The following is a 26,330-nucleotide window of genomic DNA, read 5'->3' as shown; positions in this document are numbered from 1 at the left end:
TAATTCTTCATTGAAAATAAAGATGGATTATCCGTTGTTCTAGAAAAACAAAAACAACAACAAAAAAAATAGAAATTTTGACAAAATTTCTATTTTTTTTTTTCGTCAATCAAACTGCCATCATTGTTGTTGTTGTTGTTGTTTTTTTTTGTTTTCGTTTTCGATGATGACATTGAGCCTTTTTGTAGCTACTATATCATCATCATCATCATCATCATAATCGAATTCAAAAAAAAAATTTTGTTCAACATCTCCTTTCGTCATTTTTCCTTTTTTTTTGATTTATTCTCACCCGCAGAGATACCAATAACAACAAGTGTCCACTTGTTGTTGTTGTTGTTGTTGTTGTCATTATCTAATGATGATGATCATCATCAATGAATAAATTTCGTAACAAATTGATTTCCCATCGTCATCATCATCATCATCATCATCATCATTTACATTTGACAATCTTTGATGATGATCATGAAAAAAACAATGGAAGAAAAAAAAAGAAAAAAAAGGAAGAATGAGAAATCCGTCGTCGGTCAGTTATTTTTTTTGATGCGAAAAAAATTGACCATTATTATGGAAAAGAAAAAAAAACAATAATTGTTATTAGAATCATCATCATCGATCAATCGATCGATCGATCGATTGATCGATCCAAGATCGATTGGATCATATTTAATTCACATTCAATCATTTTTTTTCTACCATTTCATAATTGTTATTGGAAAAAAATTGAATTTTCAGCAACACTGAAATGATGAATGACATTGCAGCATCAAGCACAAGTCAGACAGACAGACAGACAAGACACTTGGATTCATTTTATTATTCTAAACGAATCTCAAAATAAAACACACACCTACATATTGCACCACTTTTTGTTGTTGCTGTTGTTGTCGTTGTTTTCAATGTGTGATAAACGGAATAATCAGCCGATCATCAATAAATACACATTATGGCAAGTAGATAATGATCATGATCATGATGATCATCATCATAAAATTTTTAGAGGTGATAATTTGATGGTTGAAAAAAAAATGAAAATGAAAATGAAAATTGTAAATTTTTTTCACCATTTTCTCCATTCATTATAATGATTACCTGGATGAATAAACAACAAAAGGTCAACAACAGAATTAATAGATGATGATAATGATGATGATGATGATGTCCATATAAATATTACACGTAACGAATAAATTATTTTAGATACGTAGTAGTTAATTTATGAATGAAAATTTGATAAAGTTGATATAATGAGTCAATTAGTTTGTTTGTTGTTGTTGTTTTTTTTTCATCGGACAATAAAAACAGATTGCAATCGCCATCGCCATCATCATCATCATCATCATCATCATCATCAATAAAAGAATTTTTCACTGAAACACCTGATGACCTGCCAAAAAAAAAAAAATCGTAATAATAATCATATTTGATATGAATCGAATGAATTTGATGTGTTGTGTTCATTATAAAACTGTCATATTTTAAAAAATCATTATCATCATCATCATCATCATCATCATAACATTGTGTAAAGACAAACAAACTGTATGATGATGATGATGATGATTGTAATGCTCGATATATATCTTCAATCTTTATCATGGTCTTTGTCATTTGAAAATGTATGGCCAAAAAAAAATTCTTATCACCACCATCATCTTTATCATCATCATCATCATTATGAACTTGTATATCATTGTTTGTCATCGTCAAATAATAAAAAAAAAGAACGTAAACACTTTGCTATTGCAACTACTGTCTATTGTTTATCATCATCATCATCATCATCATCACATATTTAATCACATGTGATTGTTATGTAAACAAATTGCCAGAAATATATGTGTGTGTTTGAATCTGCAAAAAAATGTTTGTCTGAAAATTCTACACGGGCTTGTGAAAATTTCAATTATTCAATTCCAATGGTCTGATTGAACATGAATATGTAGATGGTGGCCCAAAATTTTAGATATTGAAGAATTTGTATTGATTCAATGCCATTATCATCATCAACCATCATCATCATCATTTATTATTATTCACCAATAGAATAGTAGAATGATGATGATGATGATGATGATGATGATGGTAATAATCAATCATTGATATTACAGAGTAAACAAAACAATTTTTTAGTGTATGAGAGAGAAAGCAAGACGTTCCAATTTTGTTTTGTTTTTTGTTTTCATCATCATCATCATGATGATCATATCATATCATAACCATAGCCATCATCATCATCATCATCATAATAATATATCCAACCGTGAACATCATCATTATCAACACTATTCATCGATTTGTTTGTTTGTTTGTGTATCTTCAAACAAAAAAAACATACACTCACACAACAACAACAACAACAACCTCGACATCATGATCATGATCATCATCATCATCATCAAAAAAAAATGTGATCACGTTCAAATCGAAAATAGCCACCATCATCATCATCATCAAGATCTTAAGATGAACACAATTCAGAAATTCGAAAAAAAAGATCTTGAAAAAAATGGATGGATTAACAACGACAACAACAACAACAACAAAAAAGAAGAGTAAAATAGTTCTATACAAGAGCAAATTTGGATTCGTTTTTTTTTTGATATTGGAACCATCTCTTCTTCTTCGTTTTGTATATCGAAAATCATTTTCCTAATCCTAATCCATAATGTAATTGTTTTTTTCCTGCTCTTTTACAAATCACATTAAATACACACACACACACACACACACACAGAGAGAGAGACAAGGAAATTCTTATGAAAAAAAAATCTATTAAGCTCGAAACACACATGCACACACACAAATCAAACATCAAACAACAGCAGTAAAAATGACGTATTCGCCAAAAATAAAGGTCGAATTTGTAATGTTGGAGAGAGTGAACAAATGCAAAAAAAAAATCATAACATTTCAAATGGAAAAAATATTTGGAACACACACACACACACACACACACTGACAACAACAAGATGCATCGTTTTTAAAATTGAAAAAAAAATTCATTTTTTTTTACGAAATTTCATTTCAAATTTATTCATGTCATTGTGTTGTTGTTGTTGTTTAGAAGGAAGAGACACACACATGAACATTTTATTTTAATGGTGATGGATAGATAGATGGATGGATAGATGGATACTTTAATCATCCATCATCATCATCATCATCATCATTAAAATCATCATCATGGTAAACCATTACAAGGTGCCAGATTCCATTATATATAGCCATATTTAAAGGGTGCCACACACACACACACACACACACACACACATATTTCTTATATTGAATAGTAGATATTATTATTATTATTATCACATGCAAGATGTCAGTTGAAATCAACTTGAAATTAATTTCACTACTACTACTACTACTACTAATGTAAAGTGGATAGATAGATATAACCTGTGACTACTATTTAACCAGCTAACCAACCAACCAACCAACTAACCAACAATAAAGAAAGAAACCAGAAAACGAAAACAATCATTTTGTTACCGTTTGTTGTTGTTGTTGTTATTATTTGAATGCGATGAATAAAAAAATTTTCAGATATAATTTAGATTGTTGTTGTGGTTGTTGTTGTTGCAGTTGTTGTTGTTGCAGTTGTTGTTGTTGTTGTTGTTGTTTTGATTATTATTATTGTTTTTTTCTTGTCATTTTTTTCTGGTAAATTATTTGTGTTTGCGTGTGTGTGTGTGTGTGTAAGGAATACTAAAAATAATTTTTGTTTCCACTTCTCTCGGTGGTCAATTTAGTATCATCATCGTTATCAACTTTTTTTGTTGTTGTTTTGTTTTTCCGTTAAACTGGACAGCAGAACAGGTGACCGATTTATATATCACAGCAGCAGCAGCAGCAGCAACAACAACAACAACAACAACAACAACAACGATGATGATGATGGCAAATTTTACATTAGCAAATCATTATTATGGAATTTAAATTTCATGAGAAATTATCAAAAATTTCTATTTGTTTTAGAAAAAATTTTTCTATTTTCAATCAATTTTTTTTCCTATGCCGGCAGCCGTCAATGCAATTGCTGGCTGTCCATAGGAAAAAAAAAACCGTAGGATGCCCACATTACCAGATATGACGGAGAAATAAGAATCAGAATAAAAATTAACAAATCCATTTTAGAATGAGCAAGTAAAAAAAAAATGGCGCCTATTTTAACTTGATAATGATTTATTTAATGTGGCAGAAAAAAAAATATTTTTTTTTTTTCGTAAGTCAATTTAAGTTTTTTTTTTGTAAGGTTAAAAAAAAATGAAAGTATTTTTATTTATTTGGAAGGTATAATTTTAATTATCGGTGCACTATTCTAATTTCTTTGGTTAGATATTGAATTTTTTCCAGATTTTTTTTTTTTTTTTTTTTGAAAATTGACTGGAATTAAGTCAAAATTTAATTTTTTTTTTTTAAACAAAAATTACACCACAATTGTTATAAAAAAAAAGTTTAATATTAATAAAATAAATTTCGCGCACAAGCATTTGATTTTCTTGCGAATCAACTAAGATGATGAACATATGTCATGGCCAAAAAAAAAAAAAAAAAAATTTTGCTCTCAAAAAAATGTTTAGGTTTTTTCTGTGATTTGAACAAGATGGTAAAAAAAAAAATTATATTTAAACATTCGATTTTTTTCCACATTGTCTTTTCCACATCATCATCAGTGTGTATGCAACATGTACAACAATAATGGATTGGTCTTTTTTTTCAACTGTGGCGGAATATTATTCCAGCGAAGATACTTCAAGTTCGGAAATCACTATATTTTAATGATTAATAACAAACACATCAACAAAACTGCTGGCACCAAATGAAAATTTTTATTTAATAATGAAGAACTTAAAGAATTTATTGATGAAAATTGGAATAAGTGGTATCGGAGTGATACTGAGAAAGATATCAAACAATATTACCGATGCAACAAGGTAAATATATGATGTTCAATATATGATAATATTATTATAATTTAATCGTATTTTTTCCAGGTGAAAAAGAATGACATACAATGCCGAGCACGCATTTTTATTTCATATGACAAATTTTCTGAATCAATTTATTTATACCAAAACAACGAAGATCATACATGTAGCGAAATCATCTCAACAAGTAATCGACTAACAAAAGAATTGAAAAACAAAATAACATCGATGTATGAAGAGAAGCAAAAACCAAAACAAATTTATGAAAAGCTAAAAGGAGAAGGAAATGTATTGAAACAAACCCTGTTTGGGAAGGATTTCCGTTTTTTGTTATCGGAACGGTTGACAAAACAAAAAAATTCCATCCAATCGCTTTGTCTATTTGCTCTGATGAATCAAGAGCAAGTTTTCTCAAGATTGGACCGAAGGGTATAATTGGGCCAAAAGCCTGAAAATTATTGTTAACAAACCAAAACCGGATGGGACGATATATTATTTGTTCCCAATCCGAAGATGTCAAAGAGCTCCCGTATAAAACTTATTCCAATTATGGCAATCTCCGATGGAAGTCTTTCGACTATTTTAAGAAAGCATCGTCGAGTTGTTGGTTCGTCTGGATAGAAAAAGATTCATGGAAATCAGCAGTTTGTACGTGCAGTGTGTATAGTTTAAAAAATTATAAATGTAAACATTCAATTGGTTTAGCGATTCGTTTGAAACTGACCCAGCCACCAATCGAAGCCAAACAAGTGGCAATTGGCCAAAAAAGAAAACGTGTGTATAATCAACGTTATCATCGTTATGGCGTTATGTTATTTTTATATTTTAGATTTTTTATACTGAAAAAAAATAAATAAAATTTTTCAGATGAATTGTAAATATTTCTCGTGTTTTTTGTATTTGTTTTTGAATTCGAATATCAATTATCAAAAATTGAATTAATTATAATTTTTCTTCCAAAAATCGAATATTTTTACTTCCAAAAATCAATTAAATAGTAACTAATTGAAAAAAATAATTTCTCTGCCAAAAAGAATACTTTCAAAAACAGAAATGTTTCCTGCCAGAAAAAATAAAAAATATTGCTACGAAAAATAGTCGCGAAAAAAAAATTCCATATTTCAGATGTTATTAAGTCGAAAAAAAAATTCCTGTCTATATTCATGTCAATCAATAATTTGTTGAAAAAGAAAATTTCATCACCAAACAATTTTGTTCAGTCAATTAAGCAATCAAGCAAGCAAGCAAGCAAAAAAAAATGCAACTAATTATCTAGTGATAAATATAAATCGTGCTGATGATAATTATCATTGATAAACAAGCCAGAATTGGCTGTGTGTGTGTATGTGTGTGTGTGTAATTATGAATTTTTCTTCATTTTATTTCATTTCATCAATCGCCCACTCTCACATTCTCATTAATTATCAGGTATAAAAGTAGACAACAAAAAAAAACTCATGATTACTCCCAAACACCAGAATAAACTTTTGTTTTTTGTTTCAAATAAAAAAAAACAATACAATTCCACTTGGAACATTGAAAAAAAACAGATTCACACAGATGATTTTTCCCACCATTGTCATTCATTCATTCATTCATCATCATCATCATCAGAACCATGACAAATATCATGATTGACCATCATCATCATCATCATCATCAAGGTAATGGTAACAAACAGCAAACAAACGAAACTGGGTTTGAATGAAACATTTTTTTTTTTTTTTTTTTGGAACAGAGAAAACCATTTTTTTTCCATCACAAACACGCACACACCGGCATTTTTTTCTTTATTTTTAGCGATAATTTTATGCAGAAATTTTTTTTTAAATTACAGTTTGTAATTACAACAAATATGAAAGAAACTAAACAAAATAAAAAAAAAACACCTATTCAACCTTGAATTATTGATCATTATCAATAGTAATCTATATCTTATGTTGGCCAAATTGGCCACCAAATGTTTTGTTTTTTTTTCAAAATCAATAATCTGTCTCTCTCTCACTCTTACTTTCTCTTTATGGAAAACAAAATCCAATCTATCGTTAATCAAATCATGAAATTATCTTTAATTTGAATGAATTTTATGGATTGAATTGAATCAAGAAATTTTTTTTTACCTTCAAACAACAGTGTGTTTACCATTGTTGTCGTTGTTGATAATCACCGATTGATTGATTGATTGAATGAATGAATGAATCGAGAATCAGAATAGAATTCATAATGAAAACAAAAAATCCACAAACAACATAATCTTCACAATAGAAATTTCAAAATGGGGATTCTCATCAACAATCAAAGATTGAATATGATGAATAAACACAGTAGTTGATTTTTTTTTTGCACACAAACAAAAACACAGCATACAGGTGTGTCGTCTCGATCCTGTTGATGATAAAATTATAATGATATAAATGAAGTCAACAAAACAACAACAACAACAAACGAATAATCAACAAGTTGTTGGCTAGAAAAAAGAGAAAAAAAGATTTAAAAGAAAAAACAAAAAAAAATGAGATTGAATGATTGACACCGATTGGAACCGCATAACACACACATACATTCATTACCATTTTATTTATTTATTATCATTATTATTATCGAAATCAATCAATCAATTGATTGATTGATATAGTAGGGATTATCAATATCAATCAATTTGATCAATCTACCGGTTAATGATGATGATGATGATGATGATGATTTATAGACGTACATAACATGCATACATACAAAAAAGAACATTTTTTTTCATTTTGTATAACAAATGATTGAATTGAAAATCAATCATTAACTGAATAAAACAAAGTTAATGAATGAATGAAACAAAAACAAAAAAAACAAGACAAAGTAGATCAATACATTGAAAATTAATGAAAACAACAACAAAAAAAACGTCTGTGTGCGCGTGTGTGCACGTGTGTTACATAATGTCAATGTCTCATATCATTATCAATTGAAAACTTAATGGTTAAAAAAAACAAAACAAAACAAAAATTTTGTCGAAATTTAAATCAATCATCACATGATTAACATAACATCTCTTTTCTGGATTTATGAAAAAAAATTAAATTTTTACCAATCACCAATCACCATCACCATCACCGAATCGAAAGTATTTAAAGATGACAGAACAAAAAAAATCATCACAATCGAAACGAATTGGATTTGGCCAAAAATCCAGTAAAAAAACAAAATGGTCAAATGAAATCGTTTTGTTTTGTTCTGTATAATTGTCGAAAAAAAAGCCGAATAATCGATATTATTATTATGCAGCCATTATCCATCGGCCATCACGATTTTAATGCAATGATGATGATAAGCCATGACAACATCAACAACAACAACAACAACAATAACAATGGTGAATAGAAAAATCATTAATGTTTAGCCAAATGGAATGGAATGCAATGGAATGTTTGTTTGAATCATTTCCACATACACACACACACACACACACATGGCACAATAGAAACACAAAAAAAAAACGACAAAAAAAACAAAAAACACACATACACCCATAATAATGAATACAAACAAAAGATGTTCAATCGAATAAACTAAAAGAAAAAAAAATTTCGTTCAATTGGGGGTGGTGGGGGAAAAAAAGACTTGCATATGAATATTTTGTTCCTGTTAATACATGATGATGATTATAAGTAAGTGAAAACGAATGAAAGAAAATCTTCACCACTACCTGTGTTACACACACACAAATACAAATACAAACAAAAAAAATAAGCCGCAAAAATGGCTTTTCAATCATTTGTGATTCTTTCAATCTTACAAACAGCCGCATTCCAAATGGATAGCAGTTTTTTTTTCTTTACCACTGACCCTTTTTAATTCAAAGTGGATGGAATTTGACTGATCGATATATATATATTCAAATCGATCAAATCGATTATTATTACACAGACAATCTGTTCGACAACAACAATGACAAAAAAACAAAATAAAGATAAAAAATTGATTGTTTGTTCATTGGATCAATGAACGGCAAACATCGATTATGATGATGTCTGATGATGATGATGATGAAAAGAAAAGAATGAACGACGAATTTTTTTTCTGCACTCCACATTAACCTGGTTTTAAATTTTTATTTTTCTTTTCTTTTGTTTCCGTAAACAAAAATTCATAATAATCAATTAATCTTATTGGTTTTGCACGTGTTTGTGAGTACGTGCAAAATGTGAGAAAGAGAAGAAAAAAAACTAAATCTCAATCTCAATTTTTTTTGTTTGTTTGGTCAGCAAAAACAATTTGCCAAATTTTCATACTCATATCAATGGTGGTGATAAACTTGGCACACAAACACACCTGATAATTTTTTTTTTTTGTTCATTTTAATCATCAATGGAATGAAAATGTTTTTATTAAATGTTAATGATGATGATCTACTAAACACCTTGTTTTGTTTTTTTTTTTCAACTCATTTCTTGGCTCATTGTGATGGTGGTGGTTATTGTTTTTTATTTCAGTAAATCGATATTCTAAAAATAGATTGATGATTCGATTGAACCAAAAAAAAAAAAAAAAAAAAACGCTGGCAACAATTGCCAATCGAAATGGGAAAAGTGAAATGAAATACCGATTGAACGATTTAATCTGAAAATGAATTTTTTTTTCTTTTCCACCACATGTCATGATATATTTGGATTTTTTTTTTTTTTTGGTTGGAAACAAAATTCAATTCGACTGATATTTAAAAATTTAAAAGCGTGATCATTTCATTGATAATGATGATGATCATCATCATCATCTTCATCGTCATCATCACCGCCCTAAACTTTCGATTTTTTTTCTCGTTATTGTAATATTCAAACAGTGGAATAAAATAATGTTTGGCCAATGTGGTGGTTGTGGTGGTGGTGGTGGTGGTGGTCAGTCAGCCAGTCAATATTCCCATAAATTATGTATACCGTTTGTGGAAAATAAAAAACGTGTGTGGCTATTTTTTTTCGCTTAACATCATAATCCATTATTCAACAACAACAACAACCACAACAACAACAACAACAACAAATTTATCAGATTAAAATGGCCGACAATTACTGAAACCAAAGTGAACAAAAAAAAAACTCTGTGGTTGAAATTAAGGCGAGTAAAAAAAAAAAAAAAGAATTCCCTTTGGATCGACAACAACAACAACAACAACAACAAATGGACCACCATCAGAGTGATGATGATGATCATCATCATTTTTTTTTTGTTTAGCCACCACCATGGTTTAAACATGATGCGGTGATAATAATAATAATAAAAAAACGATAGATTTTGTATGGACAAAAAAAAATATTAATAATAATTGACGGTTTGAATATTTTTTATATGCAACAAGTATGAATAGAAATAAAAACCACACACACACACACACACACATGAACCAGCATGAAAAAAAAGTGCGCAACTTCCACCTATTGTTATATTGGGAATGAATGAATTACATATTTTGGATTCAAACCAAAATAAAAAAAAAAAAAAAAATACAAATCAGAATTTGACTGCTGCTGCTGCTGCTGTCCATCATACAAATACACACGATAGGTCACGAAAACAAAACCCGAAATATTCACTTACAAACATACAGCCAAAATGGGTGTTAAAACAAAACAAAACAAAAAAAAAACAAATTTCTTCGAGATGTTCAAGATCAAAAATTTGTAATGATATGCAAAATAACTGTCAATTTTTTTTTGGCCATGATTATATGGAACATTTCGGTATTTTTTTTGATTCGACATTGTTTTTGTTGCTGCTGATGACGATGATGATTACAATAATAACAGTGTGCATATATGGAAATGGTCAATTTAGCCATTGTTCCAAGACAAAAAAAATAGGTGAAGAACAAATAACGGAAAAAAAATCAAATTCACATTATGGTCTATGATTATCTTTTCGTTTTTTTTTATTTTGTCGCCATGTTTTATATAAGGCTTCTGTTCATGCATGTATATGTGTGTGTGTGTGTGTGTGTGTCTGATGCAAGAATGAATAAAAATCAGTAACCTGTTGCTAGTCTCTGTGTGTGTGTGTGTGTGTGTTTTAAAGGACATTTTTTTTTGGATTAAAATTGATTTGAACATCTTTCATCATCATCATCATCAATCAATCAATCAATCAATTACAATATAACAATGAATGTCTGTGTATGTTTTTCATTTCAACGTTTTTTTTTATTTAATCATTTTAAAATTCTTCCGGGAGCCACAAACAAAAGCTCTTTGGAATAAATCAATTGATCTGGTATGGTATGGTCTGGTCTGGTTTGGTTTGGTCATGCACACAAAGGATCTATAAATCTTTTTTTTTCTGTTCAAATCTAGATAATCCAGGGATATTCATATGAATTTTGGCAAAAAAAATTGATTGATTGATCTCATTTATCTTTCATTTCTTGTTGTTCTCGATTTTTCTTTCTCTCTCTCTGTGTGTGTGTGTGTATTGATTGATTAATCGAATGAAAACAAAAAAAAAATATGAATCGATAAATGAATAAAAAAGCAAAATCATTTACATATAATGAGCTGTTTTTGTTGTTCTTGTTGTTGTTGTTGTTGCTGTTCTAAAAGTGTTGAAAAAATCATCATCACGATTTAGATATAATGGATAATCCAATCAATAATAATCATAAAAAAAAATCAAAGCGATCGATCTAATGGCAACAACGACGACGACGAATATTTGAAACATCAATCAATCAATATGTATATACAAGTGAGAGAAGAGTAGAAAAAAAGCTAAACAAATCAATGTGATTATCCATTTCATCGAACCAAAAAAAAAAAAAAATAAAAAATAAAATAAAAAGATTATCAGTTAGTTATCGATCAAGCAGATTGTTGATGAACATGATGACCAAGGATTGATTGTGTTAGATTGTTTAGTTGTTTGTTGCACTAAAAGATTAAAAAGATCAATCCAGAGAATGTGGATGATGATGATGATGATGATAATAAAAAACAAAACAAAAAATGTTTTTGAAGAAAAGCCGATGGATTGTCAGTGTGTGTGTGAATGGATGCTAAAAATAGCGAAAGAAACTTGATGATTTTTGTTTTCTCTTCACACACACACACAGAGAGATCGCATTGATTGGATTTTTTCCTTTCTGTTGTTTCCATCTTCATCATTGCAATTTTCTTTTTTTTTAAGCCGATAAAACACAAAAAAAAAATTTAAATTCAAATCAAATCACAAAACATAAAATAAAATGAATCAATGTTATGGAATACTGATAATATGCATGTTACTTACAATGAGATGATGATGATGATGATGATGATGGCGGCGGTGGTGGTAATGTAAAAACATTGAAACATTCAAGTCAAACACGATTCTCAATCAAACGATGAACATGTGTGTGTGTGTGTGTGTGTGTGGATGTTTTCTGTTTATGTTTAGTTACCTGTCGCGTTGTTTTTTTTAAAATTCTTTTCATCTGTAAAAAAAAGTAGAGAAAAAATAAATTAAATCAATTGAAATCAGCCATTGAATGATGATGAAACAATAGACTTATCATCATCATCATCATCATGTATATATAGCATCAATATATATCCATCGTAAAAATCATGTTGTGAGGAATAAATAAATAAATCCATTCTCATACGTTAATCTTATCGATAAAAGGACAAGGTCAATCAATCTGTGTGCGGGCGTGAATGTTTTTTCTGTTTGATTGGAATTTCTAAAAAATCGAATTCGTTACATTATCAGCTTGTAATATAATTGATCAGTTGATGATTGATGTAGTATTTTGTTACATTGTTCAAGATTGATCATCATCATCATCATGAAATTTTAATGACGATAAAGTTCAAGGTTTTGTTGTACATAGTGAATATATTGTTTTAGTTTAATTTCATTTTCTCCAATGTATATGTTATTTGATTGAAATCAATCGATATTGCCGCTTTTATTCCGTTTCCTGGTTTAAATTTTATACATCTTCATTCATTCATTCATTGATCATCATGATATGGTCAGAGATTGTTTTTTTTTTCATTGATTTTAAATAAAATCATGAAATGCGGATATGCTTGTTGTTGTTGTTGTTGCTATTCCAAATGTGTACGTAGAATGGGCGAATCAAATGGGCAAATCGAATGGAAAAAACGGTGTGATGATAAATTAGAGGACAGGCAAATAAAATTGATTTCATGATCAATTGACAAGAGACTTCGACAGACATCATAACATATAGACATCAAATCAGTTGATCATGTGGATGATTTGAATCCATTTGGATAATGATGATGATATACAATTGTATCAAAATGGCAGATAAATAAAAAAAAAATTTGATTGAAAGTGAGCGTTATTATTATTCCACATTCAGAATGGACATGGGATAAAAAAAACAGGATTGAACCATCAATTCATTTTGATAGGAAATGTACGACTTGTGTGTTGTTGTGGTCAAAATCATCATTTCATGAAATGAAATGCTATACGATGTTGTTGTTGTTGTTCATATATAATAACCACCATTGCACCTACACAATGAAAAAAAAGAAGAAAATAAAAACCATATAGATTATTCAATTTGGATCAATAATAAATTGATCGATGATTGTTACTTTTTTGTCGATGATGATGATGATGATTCAATTCTCGTATACAATGAACAATAGTCTGAAGAAGTGCATGGTTATTCGATGACAATATATAAGCAATGTAATGCAATGAATGAATGAATGAAAAAGAATTTCCGGATTAAAATCGAAAGTGTGATAAATCAATTGTCATCTAGAGAATGTATGATGATGGTTTTTAATCGAAGAAAAAAAAAATTGATAAAGATAATCAACAAGTGAAGCAATAATAATAATAAAAATAAAAAATTACCATTGTTTGGTTGATCCTCAATCAATTTTCTGAAATGGATTTTCAATTTCAATTTTCAATTTTCAATGAATGAATCTTGATCGTCTTTACTAAATCGTCCAACAAAGCTGCTATTAGTTATAATAATACAAATCTTTATTGTTTTTAATTTTTATTGTTGAAATTTCATTTTAGATGACGATGATGACAAGATTAATAGATTTATTTATATTTTGTGTGATCAAAACATTCGGTGATGATAATACTAAACCCAATAATTAGAAAAAAAAATCCTCAAAGATTAACGATAATGGTAAATGAAAATGAAATCGAATATCATTGAAAGATTACGTGGAAAACAAAATCGAATATAAGAAGGATTGACTTTTCATTTTCATTTTCATTTGAATGTTGAAATAACAAAAACACAAATAAATACTGATCCATTCAAAAAGGACGGAAACCATCTCTATTGTTGTTGTTGTTGTTGTTATCGATGTGTTATTTCCTGAAAAATGACTAAAAACCCAAAAATCAAACAACAACAACAACAAATCGTTCCCGTTTTTGTTGTTGTTGTTGTTGTTGTTGTTGTTGTTGTAAGTAAATAATTCAATTCTTAATAATGAAAAATGAAAAATCCAAGCTGATCTGGATCTATTTTTTTTCTTCTTCATCTCACTCTCTGTGTGTGTGTGGTGTTGCTTGTTTGCAAAGATTTACGTCGGTTTTTTTTTGTTTATATCTTGACAGATTTGCTGTTGTTCTACTTATTCGAACGAATCGATTGTTTGTTAGTTTGTTTGTTTGTTTATTTTCCGGTTTTTTTTCTCGTTCTTATCCACAGAATAAAATAATAACCGACAACAACAACAGGCAAACACTTTGATGGTGAATCAATTTTTTTTGGAAAAAAAAAATTTTTTTTCATTTCATGTAACCGTCATCAACGGAAATTTTTTTTTTAAAGAAAATGAAATTTAATTAAGTTAAAAAAGGTAAAATTTTCTATCCTCTGCTGTCGTCGTCGTCGTCGATCAACCTAAATCTGTCAAAAGTCTAATGTGTTGCACAATATTTGAAAAAAAATTGTTGGGGGGAGGAGAAGAAGGATAACCAATTTACTCGAAACAAAAAAAAAAACAATTCATTCACGATATATTGAATGAAATATCGATTGATCATCATCATCATCATCATCATCATCATCATGATCATTTTAAAATCGTAAATCATCAATTGTTTTGAAAAACGGACATGGACAATAAGATTTAGCAACAACGACAATTGAAATGATGATTATGATGATGATGACACATTGCCTGTGAACAAGAAACAACAACAACAACAACAAAAAATTGTCAAATCAACCAACAACAACAACAACAACGAAATCAAAATAAAAATTTTTTTTTTTTATTTGTTTCCATTTGAAATTGAAATAATTCATTTAAATGTGCACCGCGACATCTAGTATCGATGATATAAATTAGTGGTCACAATCAATTGTAAGAAACAGAAGAAAATCAAAACAGCACATGTTGTGATTAGTTCAAATCTAAGGCTACGGTCACACTAGCACAGTCTTTTACGACTAAAGAGACAAACGAGACTAAAAATGCATTGTGAAAGTAGAAAAAAAAGTTGGATATATATGGAATGTATTCAAACTTAAACATTTCATTTTAACATACCTAGTTTTTTGAGATCAAATGGCTGTACCTTTTTGGCTGTACCTCTTGTATGTAAAACGTGATATTGAATATCCAATATTCATATAATTTTTTAACATTCTGATTAAGCATTTTAGGTGCACAAAATGTGCTTAAGCGTTCAAATGTAACATGGAATATTACATATGAATTCAAATGTCTGTTATTCAAAAAAAAAAAAAAAAAAAAATAGGAAAAAAAATTATATTTTGTTCAAATATTTTGTATTGAAACATCATACTTGTGGAAAAATCTTCTTTAATTTTGAATTGATCTAAATGATTTGTAGCAACACAAATTCTATAAGAAAAAAATGATAATAATAATAATCATGAGGAGAATAATTTTCAAAATATTATGCTTACTTGCAAATGAAATATTGGTTGAAATATTGGCTTAAATCGGATAATACGATGCGAATTTTGTTTTGAAAACTATAATCAGACAAATTTTCTCGTTTATCTTCAAGAATATTTTTGGATAAGTGAGTTTAGTGAGTAATTACATGTGTTTTCAATAATTTCTCAATGCCGTTGTATTGAATTTTTGGTTCCTGCTTGGCATGCTTTCTATCAGCCGATCGATTAAACTCTGTGGTAATTCAGCCCATAACTTCATCAGGAGCTCGAATAAACCACCATCACGAGTTGATGGATGAAGCTTTGTCTGCTTCAATAGGCGCTTCAACGAGTACCATAGGTGTTTGATTTGGTTCATATCTGGGGGCTTTGAGCAATTCATTTCAAATTTTTTGATCATCGACTGTTTTTTTAATAAAGTCCTGAGACTGTTTGGACATATGGTATGGTGCCCAATCTTCCTGGAGAAGAAGGTTCTTTTTTTAATTTATTTTTTTCTATCACGGAAGATGGGAGATAGTGTGGTTTTCAGAATATTGATATATTCACACTATTGGAGCATAGTCAACACTGATCATCATCATGCCTATTTTCAAGGAATAATGATTATTAAAACATGCTAAAAAACAAAAAAAAAAATCTTACCATATAGCCCCCCACCAAACCATCACACTGAAACCGTTATGCTTAACCGTGGCTTGTAGTCTTGGCGTGGTATGCCTGATTCTTCTTGCGATATACGAATGTGCGATAAGCATCGTTAAACTGAGAAAATCGACATTCGTCGGAAAAAATTACTTTTTTCCAATAATCAAGTGGCATTTCAGCCATTTTTATGGCCCAAAAACGACTATTATTTTTATTTTTCTTGGATAAAATTGGCTTTTTTCTTGATTTTCTGTAGCCATATTCGGTCATCTTGATGTATTTCTGTACCGTATTTTTTTCGTCACATCAATATGATTCGCCATTTTTTTGCCTGTTGTTACAGGTGTTTTTTTTCGATTTCGTTTCCAAACACTTTTAACAACATTATAGAAACAAAACATTCTCAAAATTGAAAACCGAATAAATTCACCATTCATATATTTGATAAAAGATTTGTAGTCTTGATTTGACTTACAAAATTCTATTATCGATTATCGATACCACATCGTAAGTGATTAAAAAAAACAATGCTATCCAAAAAAGAAAAAAAAATTAACTCAGCATTAAAAGCACACATTGTTACTCGAATGAATGAAATGTAGAACGGAAAACGTATTTGATATACGTGACTTTATTTAGTTCGAGATTCCATTCAAATATGTTGTATTTTTCATCATTAAAAATACAAAAATACAAAAACAAATACAAAAAAATACAAATGTATCAAATAGAGTTTTTTTTGCTACATGAAACTAGCAATGCTAAATTCGAAAAGGCAATAGTTCGAAATTCGAGCAGCTACAGTTTTTTTTTTTTTTTTTGATTTGACAAAATTAGTCGTCTTAATGTTCGTTCTGATTGTATCAAAAAGATTGTGTGTTGGTGGAAGAAATTATTGATGATGTCGAAAAATTTTGGACAATGGAATGTAATGTGTGTGTATGTTTCAGGTTCGGATTCAAATCTTTGACATAATTCTTCAGTATTTGCCATCGTATTACAGAAACTGAAAAAATATTATATTGTAGTATCTTCATTAACTCCGTTTATTCGACTGAACCGGAAAACACGTTTTCACTAAACTCATCTGTTTAGATTGGAGTTCATCATAGATGACGTTACCACGCCACCACAATATATTCAAATTGAAGGATGGATTCCGAAAAACGAAATGGCAAAAGAAGATGATTTTGCAATGTCTGCAAGAATCAAATTCAAATTGTGATTCGCGCATGGAATATATTTCGTTTTGGGATTCTTCTGCAGAATCAATGCTTGAACCCCTTTATAAAAGCTTCGCATATTAGCACCGTTATCATAACCCTGTCCACGACAGTTCGATAATTCTAATCCTTCTCGTGCTAATATTTTTTCAACTTTTGTGGCGAGTCTTTTACCTTGGCATTGATTGAGTACCTTAGAATGGCATTGTCGAAGGTATTGAGCATTCGTTTAGTTTTGTAATTGATTTGAGGCAAGAAGTTAAATGAGTAATAGTATTGAAAAATTGTTTGATAACATTTTTCTGTTTCCATTTTGGCGATAAGTTTTGATGATGTGTTCAAATTGCTTGTTTTTACTTTTTCTGCATATTTTAAGCCCGTTTTTTTTTCGTAATACTGGATCAACCATCTTTCGCAATACCGTTTTTTTCGAGTTGTTTGTTGTTTAAGTTTAATTTTTTTTTCTTAATTTAAAAATTGAAATGTTGAACAATGCACAATTGAGTAATTGTATATAAAACAACGATAAAATATGGAACACAACAACTGGTTAACATGCCAATTACTTACTGGTAGGTAGGTACTGCTTACGTCCATTGAATAATTGTAGCATAAGTGAAACAATTCACACACACACACACATTCACGTTATTTTGATGGCATATTCAAATATATTATTATTGTAAATGTATATAATAAAAAAGGAACACAGCAATTGCTCATTTCTCATCATTATCTGTCGAAATAGGAATTGGTTACAATAGGCAAGAATATTATTACCACACAATCTTTTTTTTTGAATTTAATAAAATTCTTTATTAAATATATAAAAAACACAGACACACACCCACACACACACACACCCACTTGGATTATTATTCAATTCATAATGTTTTTTTTTATCAGTCTGTTTTTTTTTTTTTAATTTGTAAGTCTGTGTGTGTGTGTGTGTGTGTGTGTGTGTGTGTGTGTGTGTGTGGTGATCACCAGGTTTATTCACACAATATTTCACCAGGTTGATATTTGTTTGAATGGATATAAACACAAGAAATGTGATCAAAAATTTTTAAAAATAATTTTGTTTAGTTTAAGATTTAGATTTCTTTAAAAATTGATTAATAATAATAAAATACAACGGTAAAAATATATAGAGGAAAGAATTTTTTGTTTTCTGTTTTGTTTTTTTAATTTTCCTATGTGTGATGGACATTTTTTTTTGCTGTTGTTGTTGTTGTTTTATTTACTGGATTGAAAAAAAAAATTTATCCCCGGTTACAAATGATGGTGGTGATGAAGGATTTTTTTTTGAACGAAATCAAGAAGTGTGTGTGTGTGTGAGAGAGAGAGAAAAAAAAGGTGAGAAAAAAAAGAGTAAGAGATCGATCACAGATTCTGTAGAGCTTGTTCTATATTCCAATTGAATTGTGATAACGCACATATTGCCCGTTCTTCATCAATATGGCTTAGTTCACGTAAACGTTTTATTTTTGCTACCATAAGAAAACAAAACAAAAAAAATTTTATTATTAGGACGATCATTGATTTTAGCATAAAAATTTTTATTATTCACTACCTTCATATGATTCAAATTGTTTACGTTTTTCTGCCGATCTATCAGTGGCAAAATAATATGTCCAAAATTTTGCCGTTTGACGATAAAAATCTGGATGATCTTTAAATTGTCGTGCGACTACTGCATCTTGTGGATCATCTGGTTCAGGAGCTGTAATAATACAATGAAAAAAAAAATTGTAAAACAACAAAAAACAACAACCGCAACCCAAAACACACATACATGTTAATAAGGCTTGAATGCTAAGCAATACGGTACGTAATGTCATTGCAGCCGCCCATTGATCTTTTAGAATGTCTAAACAAATGGCTCCAGTAACGGAAGCTGATTGAAAATTTTAATAATTAGCTTTTGTTGTTGTTGTTGTGTTTTTTTTCTGATACAACTTACATATATTTGGATGCCAAATTTTTGTCGTAAAACGTACTTTTGGTGGATTAAATGGATACGTTTCTGGAACTTTATAATAAAGAATGAGTGATGAAAAAAAAAATAAACATAATATACATTTGACACATACTTTTGATTTCAACTTTAAAACGGCCACCTTCAAATAATGATTCTGATGGTCCAATAACATAACCGGTAAGATTCAGTAAATTATTATCCACTGGTTCAATATGGAATAATTTATTTGGTTCATTCTCTGTTTGTGGTAATTCCATGAATTCACGTTTAATACGTTTGGCAGCAATGTTTGCCATATTTTTTTTTATTTTTATTATTATTATTTAATCGAAAAAAATATATCTATTTCAAAGTTCGTTACACCTAAATAATGTATAATAATTTTGTTGCTAAATCAGATTAAAAACAAACAAACAAACAAACAGCCGAAATAAGAAATTAATAATAATCTGATGATGAATTCGAATGTACAGTGCATATATATAGATGTTTTTGTGGTAACACTAGAAGGTAAAAATAAAATTCGATTATTTTCAATGAAAAAACAATGGAAAAAAAATTGATTAAAATCAATCATAAACATACCCATCAGGAGGTAATGAATAAAAAAAAATTATAAATCAATCACATCTGATTGATTGATTTGATGAATGTTGTTGTTGTGACACACAAACACAGACGATGGAGAGAGAACACACACAGTTTTACAGTTTCATTTTCATGTTGTTGTTGTTGTTGTGAGAAAAAAAAAGAAACCAGGAAAGAAAAAAAAATGGCCAATCAATCAATCAATAAATTGATGATAATGATGATTTGATGTGATAAAAAAAATTTTCTTCTTTCTTTCTTTCTTTCAATTGTCGAATGTAAATGCGTACAATAATTATCTGATTTTTTTTTCTGTCTCTATTTATTTTTCTTTCAAGTAATGATGATAATAATTAAAAATTCTTGAAAATGAAAAAAAAATATATCGAATCGAATTAAAAAAAAAAACACACACACACATACAGCAAGACAGACAACATCACAACAACAACAACAACATCATCATCATCATCATGATCGATATTACTGTGTTTATCATTGTAGTAGTAGTAGTTAATAAATGTGTAGTTATTATTAAAATAGTAGTAGTATTGATTATAGATATATATCAAAAAAAAAATGAATACGTCCTTCATTAATGGATCATTGAAAATCAATGAATGAAAAAAAAAAAAATAGAAGCAAAGCTAATATATAGAATATTAGTGTTTAAAACACCGCCTTCATATTGTATATTTATTGACCACTATGATGAAATGATGGTGAATATTCTATATTCATGTTCACCATTATATGATCACTACTACTACTATTTTTTTTTTGGCTTTTGCTGCTAGTTTGAATTGCAGACTAACTTTTTTTTTTCGTTTACCTGCCGCGCTCGTTGTTCGGTGAGTAATAAACCATAAGAGATGATGAATACCTTGCTTGATTTTAGGGGGCTCTCACCTTTGTGTTTGTGTGTGTGTGTGTGTGTGTGTGACAACAACAAAGATCGTTAGAATAATAATGATGATGATGAATAATTCTAGTTTATATTTTTTCGTTCTTTTCTTTTTATTTTATAAAGACTGTAAATGTGATTAGTCACTATTTTATCAGCACCTTATATTGACCAGTGCCACCATTTTTTTTTTTCTATTTTTATATATGAGTTATGTTACACAACTTTGAATCTTTCCCATCATCATCATCATCTAATTTTGTAAAAAAAAAGACAATGCAAACCTGAATTCTCTCTAATTATCGTGTTTAACTTCAGTGCCATCATTTTTCTCCCCTCTGTCTTTGTATGTTTCTGTCTGTGTTTTGATGAACCCAAGGATATCACCCATTATTCGAGCTATCGTCATTGTCGAATGACAATTTTTTTTTTTGTCATCATCATCATTCACCTTTACATTCAGCCACATCACCTCTCGAATATAATGACCAATCTCTAGTGAACTAAAAAAAAGAAAATCTTTCGGTTCAAACCAGATCCTCTCACTCCCCAGGCCAAAAAAAAAACAAACAAAAAATTGCTAAATTATCCGTATTGCACACATGTGAAAATTTCAATGTCCACAAATGTAATTCAGTCAACCAGAAAACAGAAACAAAGTTTAGAATGTTAATAACGTAAGTAAAATCAAACAACAAAATTTGATATTCAAATGCAAAACAAAAAAAAAATTTTATAATCATCATGCATATATGGATGACCGTTGAAATAAAAAATGACTCTTCAATTTTTCTGTGTCTTTTGCATGATTTTTTTTTTTTTGGTGAGAGCTATATAAATATGATGATGACCTTACCTTTTTTTTGTTGATAATCTTGTGTCCTTAAATATTTGATCCAACTAAGAAAAACAACAACAACAACAACGACAACATTCGAATCAGATCCGGTTCAGAAATTCAAATTTGATGGTCAAGTGTCATTCAATTAATTCCTTGTTAAACAAAAATTTGATTTTTTGTTTTTCTTGTATTTAATTTTGTGGGTTTGTTTGTTATCGGTAATTTTGTTGGCCATAATAAACAATTACAGTTGTGTAGGTTGTATACCTGTATCCGTTGAAATTAGATTTTTGAATTATAATTATCATCATCAAGTGGATTGGTTAAAATAAACAACAACAACCACAACAACAAACCTGACAATCAAAGACCAATGTACTTAATGTTGAGTTTTATATACTCATCATCATCAATTCAGCATTTTTTTTTTTTTTTTTTTTTTTGAACCTGATGATATCATCCATTGACATTGTGTCAAACAAATGAAAAAAAAAGATCCAATCATCAACCAAACCAACACATTAACTATTAGATAGATAGATGCCATTTTTAGATTTGATTTGGTTTTTTTTATTTTTTTCATTTTGGCTTCGTTTTTGTTTTGTTTTTTTTTTTTTTTTTTTTGCTACACACACATATATATAGAATAGATCTATTTTGTATTGTGTTCAGATTATGATGATGATGACGTTGAAATAGATAAATCAAAATCAAATCACGTTTGTTGTTATTTTCTGTTCTGTTCTGTTTTTTTTTTTTTTTTTTGGTTATTTTATTTTTATCTCATTTGATTTATTCGTCTATATCTTTTTTGTTTTGTTTTTGTTGTTGTTGTTGTAATTTTGATCACACAATGGTTTTGAATTTTTTTCATTTCAATTTCAATTTTAATTCTTAAAATTAACCGTTATATATTGTCTTTTTGTTGTTTTTTGTTTTTTGGGCGCTAAACTTGTTGATTTGTTTGTCAGCCACACAGCAACAGCAACAGGTAATACAACATAGCAACAACAACAACAACAACAAAAACATTCAATGAGCAAAAAAAAAGATTTGAAATCTGAATTTATTCGTTTTAGTATTTGATCAAACGATTGTTTTTTTTCTTCCATCGTCATCATCATCATCATCATCATCATCATCATCATTGTAAATTGGATGGCCACTTTTTTTTCTGGCTGACCACCACTCATTTGTTTGTTTGTTTTTTATTTTATTGATATTTTCAATTTATTTCTTGAGCTATTTCAATTTACTTTTGGCCATTTTTGCTTTGTTTTGTTCATTTCAATATATGATGAATGAATCCATCTTTATTTTTTTTGCATCTGCCATTTAGTTATTTCACTAATCGTTTTCAATGTTCATCACCTGATTGAAATGTTGTTTTTTTTTTCTTCTTCACCATCATCATCATCATCACAGCATGTGTGGTGGCCCATTAATAATGTGTTCTGTCCATTCTCTTTCAATTTTTTTTCTCTTTTTATTTTTTTTCGAACATCTCAAATCTTATCCTGTTCATGTTTTTTTTTGTATGGGCCATTATCTTTTGGAACATCTAAATATGAATGATGGTGATTGGTCGATGATGGTGGTGGTGGTGGTGGAACAATTTCCTCTTCAATGTGTTTCGTATACGTGTTTGTCTTTGTGAATAGCGATGAGCTTTTTTTTTGGCTTGAAAAAATATTTATTTTGAACACTCACTTGTTGCTGTTTTTTGTTATTGGAACCTGTTGCAATTCATTCCATCATCACCATCACCATTTCCTAGTTTTTTTTTTCTTCCAAAACAATAAGTCATCATCATCAAGTCATCAAGTTAAAAAAAATTTCTGAATTTTTGAAATCAAAATTGAATTAATATACACATCTACTGGACGATGGACTGTTTTTTTTCGCAGATATCGGTAACAATCAGATGAATGAATGAATGAATGAAACTAAAAGTCGATAATAATGGCCACTCGTTTCGGTCAATCGTGTGTGAATTTTCGTTTGAATTGTTTTCAATCTATCATCCATTCAATAAAATGATATGTATATATATCTAATGTATTGTTGTTTTGTTCATTTTTTTTTCTTCTCCTGTAGAATCAACATCATCATCATCAACTACTTGGTCTACTACTGGTTGATAGCACACAATTTTCGATAAAGATTGATAATTTGTGAATGATTGTGTCACATATATATGGTCAGTAGTTGTGTGTGTTTCATAATTGGTTGACAGACGATTTTACACACACAAAATTTTTTGTTCAACAAAATTTTCATGATCAAAACAAAAAATGTCTGTCCGTATTATAATCAAAATATTTTTAACATTACAATTATTATTGCTCATTTTTCGTCAAATGATTGATTTTGCCGGCATACAATGGCTAATGATATTGGTGAATGCATTGGCTATTATAATAACAATAACTGGATTTTTTGGCCATCTACTAATATATGCATCATTTCAAATATTTTTGATTATCTATAATATCTATGTGATTTGTGTTTATGCACGTTTTATAACATTGGATACAATAACCGATACATTCGGTACTGGTGATATGTCATCATTATCATTATCATCAGCAACAACGACAACAAATCTATATAAATCAATTATCGATGATCATCAATCAAACTATCCAATTGTACATACATCACCATTATTACCATCAACACAATTATTATCATTTGATATAAATTCTCGTTCATTTTGGTATATAATTGTTTCCAATCATATATCAAATATTCAGGCACATTTAAATCATTATAATCAACAACAACAACAACAAAATTATAAACAACCACAATCTTCACCTATAATTAAACATTTATTATCATCGACAACTGAAAATCAAATTCCATCAACGACGACGACTACGACGACAACAACGAATCATCATCATCATCATCATCATCGTCATCCATTAGATGAATCATTAGTTGATCTATGTGTTCAATATATTGAAATTGCCATTGCTTCTTTACATATTTTCATTTCAATTTTAGCAATTGGATTAATTTTATTGAAATATAAACTTGAAAGGGATAAATTTTTACGTAATAATGATAAAAGTAAGTGATTTGATATTGATTTAAAATCGATTTATGATTTTCTCTTTTTCATTTCATTTCATCACATTTCAGCTACACCTCCATTGCCACCATATACCATTAAGTAAGTACAATACAATTATATAGATTATTAATTATTTCTTTGCTAATTCAACCTTTTTTTTCTCTCTCTCTCTCTTTCTCTATTAATTATAGTCCACAAATGAATCATTATATGAGCTTTACACCAACAACAATAACTACAACAAAAAGTTCATTATATAATCAGAAAACAAATTCAGTACGACGATCATCAAAACGTCGCCGTAGTACACGTAGTCTTCATACACAAAAATCTAAATCCAATTCATTAGGTGCATTGAACAATATACGTGCCAATAGTAGTGGATCATTACGTTCAACAATATCTAAACATGGCCATCATCGTAAAAGTGCAACATCATTATTGATGATGAACAATAATAATAATAATGTTGCCGATGCATCATTCATTTCATCTAATAATACTACAATTGGTTCACGTTCAGGTGCCAAAAGTTCACATTCAAATTATGGCCAAATTATCAACAATAATGATAATAATAATGGACTTTATGGTACAATTATTAGTACACCGGTCAATAAACCTACTGTACCATTACGTAATCAACAACGTCAACATCAAAATCTACAAAACCAACAACAATATTCCTATCGACATTCAATCTATGGTGGTGGTTGTGGTGGTGGTGGTCAACAAAATAGTATTAGTAGTGTTGGCCAATCAAATTATGGTCCAAAATTTGTTACATCCGATTCTGAAACTGATAATTATTATCATACATTCACACCGGCCTATCTAAATAATGGTCTTGCTAATCCATTGTATGGTAAACGTAATTCATATATGGATTCATCCGAAACTGCCATCTAATATATTTATTTGATAGTGTGAATGTTTTTTTTTATTTGCCCACTTACCATAAAAAAAATTGACTTCAAATCAATCAATTCTTTTTTTTAAAAAAAATCGATCTCAAACACTATTCTTTGTACATAGAATTAATTTATTTTTTTCTACTTTTTTTTACACACATTCTTTTCCTTGTACTGACATCTATCGTCTTTGAAATGGAAACTTGAAAGAATTTAAAAATTTTTTATTATCAAACAAAATTGATTTTCAGAAAATTGAATAAAAATTTTTTATTTTTAATTAATTTCATCATGTGTGTGTGGGTG

The 26,330-nt window shown here is 29.0% G+C and overlaps 2 protein-coding genes and 2 long non-coding RNA genes across 12 annotated transcripts; 2 read left to right on the top strand and 2 right to left on the bottom strand.

Moving 5' to 3' along the window:
- Positions 1 to 4,671: 4,671 nt before the first annotated feature.
- LOC124500661 (uncharacterized) lies at positions 4,672 to 5,169 on the top strand. The gene is made up of 2 exons (XR_006959646.2): positions 4,672 to 4,946; positions 5,007 to 5,169. It is a non-coding gene; the product is annotated as an uncharacterized LOC124500661 (long non-coding RNA).
- Positions 5,170 to 15,173: 10,004 nt separating this feature from the next.
- On the bottom strand, positions 15,174 to 16,435 carry LOC124490236 (uncharacterized). The gene is made up of 4 exons (XR_012832442.1): positions 15,853 to 16,435; positions 15,729 to 15,787; positions 15,470 to 15,647; positions 15,174 to 15,387 (listed from the first exon to the last, which is right to left on the bottom strand). It is a non-coding gene; the product is annotated as an uncharacterized LOC124490236 (long non-coding RNA).
- Positions 16,436 to 18,780: 2,345 nt separating this feature from the next.
- Ubc4 (ubiquitin conjugating enzyme 4) lies at positions 18,781 to 20,738 on the bottom strand. The gene is made up of 6 exons (XM_047053047.2): positions 20,284 to 20,738; positions 19,811 to 20,201; positions 19,681 to 19,749; positions 19,513 to 19,614; positions 19,291 to 19,440; positions 18,781 to 19,207 (listed from the first exon to the last, which is right to left on the bottom strand). Exons 2-6 carry the CDS (start codon positions 19,992 to 19,994, stop codon positions 19,101 to 19,103), a joined length of 612 nt encoding a protein of 203 aa, XP_046909003.1. The 5' UTR covers positions 19,995 to 20,201; positions 20,284 to 20,738; the 3' UTR covers positions 18,781 to 19,100.
- Positions 20,739 to 21,198: 460 nt separating this feature from the next.
- On the top strand, positions 21,199 to 26,305 carry LOC124490515 (Sodium/potassium-transporting ATPase subunit beta-1-interacting protein). 9 transcript variants are annotated; one of them, XM_075734475.1, is made up of 5 exons: positions 22,733 to 23,022; positions 23,809 to 23,944; positions 24,129 to 25,109; positions 25,182 to 25,212; positions 25,305 to 26,305. In XM_075734475.1, the coding sequence occupies exons 3-5, from the start codon at positions 24,326 to 24,328 to the stop codon at positions 26,020 to 26,022; spliced, it is 1,533 nt and encodes a 510-aa protein (XP_075590590.1). In that variant the 5' UTR covers positions 22,733 to 23,022; positions 23,809 to 23,944; positions 24,129 to 24,325; the 3' UTR covers positions 26,023 to 26,305. The 9 variants fall into 9 exon arrangements, with proteins under 9 accessions (XP_075590589.1, XP_075590596.1, XP_075590597.1 ...); XM_075734474.1 differs by lacking the exons at positions 22,733 to 23,022; positions 23,809 to 23,944 and adding an exon at positions 21,199 to 21,867; XM_075734481.1 differs by lacking the exons at positions 22,733 to 23,022; positions 23,809 to 23,944 and adding an exon at positions 22,116 to 22,160.
- Positions 26,306 to 26,330: the final 25 nt, after the last annotated feature.

The sequence above is a fragment of the Dermatophagoides farinae genome, chromosome 10 (genome assembly GCF_024713945.1).
Source record: "Dermatophagoides farinae isolate YC_2012a chromosome 10, ASM2471394v1, whole genome shotgun sequence".
Classification (NCBI taxonomy): domain Eukaryota; kingdom Metazoa; phylum Arthropoda; class Arachnida; order Sarcoptiformes; family Pyroglyphidae; genus Dermatophagoides; species Dermatophagoides farinae.
The sequence above is the reverse complement of the archived record's forward strand: the minus strand, read 5'-3'. Positions and strand labels throughout refer to the sequence as shown.

Coding starts and splice junctions, on each gene's coding strand:
- LOC124490515 (XM_075734474.1), top strand. CDS start 24,326: ATGTCTGTCCGTATTATAATCAAAATATTTTTAACATTACAATTATTA. Junction 25,110..25,181: donor TTTACGTAATAATGATAAAA/GTAAGTGATTTG, acceptor ATCACATTTCAG/CTACACCTCCATTGCCACCA. Junction 25,213..25,304: donor TTGCCACCATATACCATTAA/GTAAGTACAATA, acceptor TATTAATTATAG/TCCACAAATGAATCATTATA.
- Ubc4 (XM_047053047.2), bottom strand. CDS start 19,994: ATGGCAAACATTGCTGCCAAACGTATTAAACGTGAATTCATGGAATTA. Junction 19,750..19,810: donor TTTTAAAGTTGAAATCAAAA/GTATGTGTCAAA, acceptor TTTATTATAAAG/TTCCAGAAACGTATCCATTT. Junction 19,615..19,680: donor AATTTGGCATCCAAATATAT/GTAAGTTGTATC, acceptor ATTTTCAATCAG/CTTCCGTTACTGGAGCCATT.